At 62.8% G+C, this 7,341-nt stretch overlaps 1 protein-coding gene across 2 annotated transcripts; it reads left to right on the forward strand.

The window, feature by feature from the left end:
* Positions 1-431: 431 nt before the first annotated feature.
* On the forward strand, positions 432-5,819 carry LOC117001285 (partitioning defective 6 homolog alpha-like). Of its 2 annotated transcripts, none has more exons than XM_033069483.1 (3): positions 432-512; positions 1,790-2,012; positions 4,742-5,819. In XM_033069483.1, the coding sequence occupies exons 1-3, from the start codon at positions 450-452 to the stop codon at positions 5,527-5,529; spliced, it is 1,074 nt and encodes a 357-aa protein (XP_032925374.1). In that variant the 5' UTR covers positions 432-449; the 3' UTR covers positions 5,530-5,819. The 2 variants fall into 2 exon arrangements, with proteins under 2 accessions (XP_032925374.1, XP_032925375.1); XM_033069484.1 differs by having other exon boundaries at positions 4,745-5,819.
* Positions 5,820-7,341: the final 1,522 nt, after the last annotated feature.

Here is a 7,341-nt window from a genome sequence, read left to right on the forward strand (position 1 = left end):
ATTCCGTGCGGATGCTGGCCGCGTGCCGGAGCTCGGTGTCCCCAGAGAGGCGCCGCTGTTGGGTTTAATGTGTCGCTAATGAGGTTCCTGACAGCGATGGGATGCCCGAGATTACCGGCGCGGCGCCCGGTGCCGTGCTCGGGTAGACGGGGCCGGCGTGGAGGGGACAGGGGAGGGGACAGGGGAGGGGACAGGGATGGGGACAGGGATGGGGACAGGGATGGGGACAGGCTGATAACGAGGATGGGGTCCTGCCGCCCGCCCGTCCCCACCCCCGTTACCACGGCGACGTTGTCAGCAGCCGCCCGGCCCCGCCCCCCGCCCCGCCTGGGCCAATGGCGCGGCGGCGCCCGGCCGGCCCGCCGGTGACGTCATGGCCGGTGAAAATCCCCCGTGGCCGCGGGAGCGGCGGTGGCGGCGCGGCCCCGCGGCCCGGCCCGGCCCGCACCATGGCCAAGCACCACCGCACGCCGGCGCGCTCCGCCGAGCCCGTCATCGAGGTCAAGAGCAAGGTAAGCGCCCGCCGGGAGCGGGGCCGGGGATGCTGATGCCGATGCCCGTGCCGGTTCCGCCGGGTCACGACCGAGCGCGTCGCCCCCGCGTCGGGCAGCACACGTGGGGTGGCACCGCGCACCAGGGAGCGGCGCGGGAGCCAGGCCGTGCGGGAGCTCCGCTCCCTGCGCTGCGGCGGCGCTGCCCGGAGCCTCCCCGAGCCCAGCCCGGCCCGGCGACTGCGGCGTCCCGCCACCGTGGGCTCTGCCGGGCCGCGGGCTCGCTCGGTGCGGCCGTGGGAACGCCGCGCCGGAGCGCTCGCCAGATGCGCAGAGCGCCGGTGCGCCGTTCCGGCGGCTCCGGTGTGCGGGGTGGCCCCGCCGGTGCGGGTGTGCGGTCACCCCAGGGACACACCTTGCCCAGATGTGCACTCGCCCAGATGTGCGTGCTCGCCAAGGCATGCTTATCCCCGGCCATGCCATCAGCCAGATGTGCACCCCCAGCAAGGAACCAGCCCCTGCCGTGCATCCAGATGTGCACACCTGCATGACTGTGCGTTCGCACAGTTGTGGTCTCCCCCAGACGTGTCTGCTTACCCAGATATGTGCTCACCTGGCACACCCTTGCCCAGATGTGCGCCGTCACCCAGATATGCACCATTATCCACCTGTGCCCACCCACCCATCCCTGTGCTCAGCCAGATGTGTGCGCTCCCTTTCTATGCCCTTATCCAGCTGTGCCCTCGCCCAGCTGTGCCACTGCCCGCTCGGGACCCCCGGCCGGATGCAGGTTGCCTTCCTTCCCAGGACCTGGTGGCCGCCGCCTGCCCCGACAGCTGGGGTGTGACCCCCGCGGGCAGCGCGATCCTCGCAGTGTTCCTCAGCCTGTTCTTAATTGGCTTCCCCTCGGTCGTGACGGAAGGAGGCATTAATTAGCGCTGTTGCTCACCAGGTGCTACAGCAGCGCCCGTGTCGCAGGGAAGGGCCTCCCGGCAGCACGGAGTCTGCCACGGCTGCTGGTACGGCCAGAGGGTCCTTCCTCTGCCGCGGGGCCGTCTTTCTGCCCCATCACTTCAGTGTTTGGGCACAAAAACGGCTTCGCCCCTTTTACTTTGTTTTTGGGACGGGCTCTTCTTGACTGGCGCTGCTGCCTTGGTGCTGCCGGGCTCCGCAGCTCTGCCTGCCCTGGGGCAGCTCTGTGTGGTGCCCTGCCTGCATCGGTACTGCCGGCCGGAGCCAGCCCTGCCCAAACTCACCCTCTTCCTCCTCTTCCTCTTCCTCCTCTTCCTCCTCTGCAGTTCGACGCTGAATTTCGCCGCTTTGCCATGAAGCGCTCCGGCGCCGGCAGCTTCCAGGACTTCTACCAGCTGCTGCAGACAGTGCACCAGATCCCGCGGGTGGACGTGCTCCTGGGCTACACCGACATCCACGGCGACCTCCTGCCCATCAACAACGACGACAACTACCACAAAGCCCTGTCCTCTGCCAACCCCCTCCTCAGGGTCATCATCCAGAAGAAGGGTAAGCAGGGCACCGGATGTGTCCTCCTGCCAAAAGAGATGAGCCACATCCCACGGTGCTGCTGGTTCCAGCTTTGGACTGTGCCAGCAGGGGCATGGCTGCTCACACACCCTCCAGCCACTGCTTTGGTGGGTGGATGTGGAGATGGTGGCACTGGGAGGCTGCCAGAACCCTACCAGGGCTGTGGCACCCACATGGGCTCTCCCTGGAAGGTGAGGGCACCTGCCTCAGCCCAGCCCTGTGCGCCCTGTGAGCAAAGGCAGATCCTTGCAATTCACCTCTCTGAAGTCGTGTTCTGCATCCAAGCTTGCGTGGGCTCCCAGATAACACCCCTGTTACACTTGTGAGCGCTGTGCCAGCAGCCCCATCCAGCTCCCTGCCCTGAGGAAGCAACAGCTATCATTTTGGCAGAGCTCTCAGGGTGCCAGGTGCTGCTGGTTTTTTGGTGTTGGGAAGAGGCTTGGTGACTCCCTGGCAGACCAGGGGCTTGCCCTTGCCTTAGTGGCATGTTCCCACAGGTACACCTGATAGCATCCTGATAGCAGCGTCCTGGAAAAGATGGAAGCTTCCAAGTGACAAACTCTCAGAGTATTTCTCCTGTTTGCAGGGAAAACAAGCCCATCCCCTTCCATCAGTTTAGCAGCACCAAGGTTTTCTCTTTCATAGCATCATCAGTCAGCAGTTCACAGAGCCAGAGCCTGACCTGGAGCCACAGTTTTCCCTGCACAGCATCCAGAGCTAGTCTGTGTTTCCAGCTCATGTTAGTGGTATGAAGTCTCTGGGTGAGGGGTGGTGCTCGTGGCCAGCCCTGGCTGCTGTGTCAGTTTTCCCAGGCTTTTGCATCAGGCTGGTGTAGGATGCCCTGGACATGTATTTCCTCTGTGGCCACATGGTGTGGGTGCTGGCAGCAGTGATCCAGAGCCCTGGTTCACTCAGGGACTGTCCCTACCAGCACTGAACCATCCCCTGCTCCTGGCCCAATGCTTGGACCCAGGCTGTGACATGGAGAGCCAGTGCAGGGGTGGGTGTGCCAGGGCAGCTGTGGGAGCCTCACTCCTGCTCCCAAGAGCCACCCTGTGAGCTGCTGGAAGAGCCTGTGGGGACCCACAGCTGACTGTGCCAAGACAGCCCAGTGTGGAGAGGGAGCAGGCAGAGCCTGGCTTCATGGGCAGCATGATAAGGAAGGTGAGCAGGCAGTACCAGGGAGCCCCAGCACCCAGCTGTGCCCGCAGGAGAGGGGCCACAGGGCCGGCAGCACCACGGGGAGGTGAGCAGAGAGGCCAGGAGCAAGTCCTGGGTGAATCACAGCTAATTTAAAATGGATCCAGGTCATCCCGAGGCTGGGCTGTCGTTGAACCGGTCTGGGTCGCTGAGGAATGTGGCTGCAGAGCCACTCACACTGCCGGGTGCAGGGAGCTGTGCACACACGGTGTGCTCCTGGCAGTGGGCTCTGCAGCAGCCAGTCCTGCCACAGCAGGGCAAAGAGCAAGGCTGCAGCTGGGCTCCCCTCTGTGCCATCACCCCGTTGGGTGAAGCCATCCCTGCAGGGCAGCCCGGCTGGGACAATGGCACTGGCTCTCCTTGGCTGAGCCACGGCTCATGGGAAGGGCAGGGGACAGTGTGGGACATTGCCAGGGCCACCATCGGGCTCATCCTTGGCGTGCTGGACCTGCCTGGCCCAGCCACTGTGCGCCCCTTGGAGAGGAGCTGTGTGCTGAAATAGCTGTGGGAAAGCCTCCGCCGCCCTTCCCCGAGCTAAAAATATGCAAAGGCTGTGTGTGCAGGGAGATATTTATAAGCCAGGAGCCCTGGCAGGCTGGCTTGCCTAGGGAGAAATCCCATGTCCCCTGGGCCTGGGGACATCCCTAGCAGCCCTGCAGCTGGAGCAAGGGTCCAGATGCTGGTGGGGGACACTGTGGGGAATGTGCTGACCATGGAGCAACCAGATCTGGGCTCCCCCATGGAAAGAGATGGGGAGAAACCAGAGAGGAGCCAGGGGATACTCCCCAGCACCTGGTGGATGAGGCCAAGGATGATGGGCTGGAGCTGGGCCTCGCAGAGCAGCCCCAGGCCATGGTCCAGGAGGGAGTCAAACCCTGCATGAAGGTGCCTGATGGTAGAATAAGAGACATGGGCACAAATTACAGTGTGGGATATTCAGGGGCCCTGAGGATGCTGCAGCCCTGGTAGGAATTTCCAGGATGTGGGGAGTCTCTGTCCTTGGGAATGGCAGAGCTCTGCAGGACACAGTGGTGGCTATCACCAACTCATGCCAGCAATAGCCCTGCTCTGGTGGCACAGAGGACTCTGGTGGTGTCTCCTGGGCTTGGACTCACCCTAAGGGAGTTGGCTGCCACCATAGCACAAATGTGTGGGGCGTCTTTCTCTCCCCAGACCCAAACTGGGGCATGGCTGCAGCTCTCAGGCCATCAGGGCTGGCAGCTCTAGTGTTAAACTGCAGAGTTTGGCTTAAAGTGTGATTAAGGCTGAATCACTGCCTCGATCCCACTAATCCCGGCCTGTGTGCCTGTGTACGCTGGGTAATCCCAGGAGATGGGCCCCAGCAGAGACAGGCTGCAGGGAAAGCCAGGCTGATGATCTGGGGAGGAAAAGCCGGTGAGACCTGTGAGCAGGGCCTTCTGCTGACTGCTGCCCCAGCACCTGGGGCCAAGGCCACGCGGCCACATCCCCTGCAGTGCCTGACCTGTGTCCTCCCTTGCTCCCTACAGCAGAGTCTGACGCCAGCGTCTTCGCCTCCAACTCCTTGCAGCGGAAGAAGAAAGGGCTGCTGCGCCCAGCACACTACCGGGCCAAGCCTCACCTCCTCATCGGGATGCCGCAGGATTTCCGCCAGATCTCCTCCATCATCGACGTGGACATCCTGCCCGAGACGCACCGGCGCGTGCGGCTGCACAAGCACGGCTCCGACAAACCGCTGGGCTTCTACATCCGCGACGGCGTCAGCGTGCGCGTGGCCCCGCAGGGCGTCGAGAAGGTGCCCGGCATCTTCATCTCCCGCCTGGTGAAGGGCGGCTTGGCCGAGAGCACGGGGCTGCTGGCGGTGAGCGACGAGATCCTGGAGGTGAACGGCATCGATGTGGCTGGCAAGTCCCTGGACCAAGTGACGGACATGATGGTGGCCAACAGCCACAACCTCATCATCACCGTCAAGCCGGCCAACCAGCGCAACAACGTCATCCGCAGCAGCAAGGCCTCGGGCAGCTCCGGCATGTCCACGGACAGCACCCCCAGCCAGCAGACCCCCAGCCCGGCCTCGCAGTACCTGAGCAACTACAGCACGGCCGAGAGCGACGAGGAGGGCGACCTGGTCATCGAGAGCGACAGCGCGTCCCACTACATCCCCGGGGGCTGCCCCAACGGCGGCCCCGCGGACGGACCCCTCCAGCGGAGCCTGTCCCCGCACAGCTCGCGCGGCTCCCTGCAGTCCCTCGGCAGCCACGACGGCAGCCCTGGCAGGGGCAGCGGGCGGGAGGATGGCACCCTCCTCACCCTATAGCTGCAGGGGCCTGTGCCACTCGGTGGCCGGCCGGGTTTTTGCTCGTTCTGGCTGGATGTGGACTCCAGGGTGATGATGTGGTCAGCGGGCAGGGGTGGAGAGGGGCTGCCCGCTGCCCTCTCCCACCCCCGTGACCCTGGGAGCCCCACTGTGGCACCCACTCAAGCTGGGCACTGCCCCTCTGAGCCCCCTCGCCTCCCCTTCCAAGCAAGTGGGGGTTTTTAATTGTTTTATTGAAATATGCATCATTAATATATTGCAATGGACAGTAAAACTTTTTCTAGAAAGCACCACGCTTGTCCCTGGTTCATGTCACTGCAGGGAGGAGTGGGACACTGGGGGGGTACCCCAGCCCTGTGCATGGCAGGCAGTGCCTGGGGGTGCTGGCCTTGACCTTAGGACACTTTGTGACTTTGCTGCTGTGCTGGGCAACCCCACTGAGAGCCATGGTGCTGTCCCAGGACTCATGTCCAGGCTGTTTGGGGCAGCCACCTGGCCTGATGCAGTCAGCCTTGCTTGGCCCCACCATTCCCACCTTGTCACCACTAATGCAGGGCACACCTGGTCTGGCAGCAGCACCCTGGCTGTCATTCAGCCCTGCAAATGCTGCTGGGGATAGTGCAGCCCCATCCTCCTTCTTCAGCCCAAGCTCAGGGCAGGGGGGGTCCACACCTGCCCCTGCTGCTCTACTAGGGTTCCCAGCACCCTCAGTCCCTCTCCCAAAAGTGCCAAGCTGATGGTGGCACTCACTGCTGCCAAGGGCTTGTGGTGGGACTGGCAAGGGGGAAGACCTGCAGCTCTCAGGGTCTGAAAAGCCCAACTCTCCATTCAGAGCCTCAGGGCAGGCAGGGAGTGCAGCAAGGGCTGAGGACACTCATGGCACACAGCCAGGGCCCAGACCAGAGAGCAGATCTGAGAGCAGGGCTGGCAAGCCCAGGCTTGTTTTGGACAGGGAGGTGCCCAGGGGCTGTGCCCATGGCCCCCAGTCACTCTCACCCAGCAGGCTCAGCCTGAGCCTGTGGGGTTTGTCCTGAGGTGGCCCCAGGGGCACATGGGGTGAATTTCCAGTTAGCATCTCACCCCTTCCAGCCCTTGAGTGCCAAAATATTCCCCAGCCCTTGGCAGCGGCATCAGCCCTGATGTCCCAGGGCACTGCAGCATGCCAGGTGACACAGGCAGGGCTAGAACTCCACAGGATTCCCACCCCACAAAATCCTGGCCAGGATGGAGCAACCTCTCCAAAAAGGCAGCTGCTTGGAGGGTCCATGCACAGTATCCCCACCCTGTGTAGCAAAAGGAGACAGAACAATGCCATGAGCTGCAAGAGGGGAAAACTTGAGGGGATTTCAGGGGAAAAAGTGTTCCCCCTGAGGTCAGCACTGTCTGGAGACAGAGCCCCAGCAAGGTGATGGGGGCAACCCCATCCTTGGAGATTCTCCTAATTCAGCTGGATATGGCTGTGGTACCATGCCCCTGCTGAGCAGGAGATGCACCAAGCCTCCAGCCATCCCTTACAGCTTAAATCTTCCTTTGCTTCAAGATCCTTGCAAAGGTCTGCACAGGTTCCTGCATGGCATCTGAAGGTAAGGCAGCAGTGAGCTCACCTACATGATGGCACCTTCCCAGCCCTGACCTGCCAGCCTGTGGATGTAGATCTGACAGGATTTTGTTGGATTTTTCTCCAGTGCATGTCCCAGAACCCTGTGAAAGCCAGGGCTCATCCCCTGCCTGCACTGTGCCAATGCTGATGGTTTCTGCTGCACCCACCTTCCTCAGGCCCTGCTGGGCCCACTGGGAGCTGCACACACACTG

The sequence above is a fragment of the Catharus ustulatus genome, chromosome 11, assembly GCF_009819885.2.
Source record: "Catharus ustulatus isolate bCatUst1 chromosome 11, bCatUst1.pri.v2, whole genome shotgun sequence".
Taxonomy (NCBI): domain Eukaryota; kingdom Metazoa; phylum Chordata; class Aves; order Passeriformes; family Turdidae; genus Catharus; species Catharus ustulatus.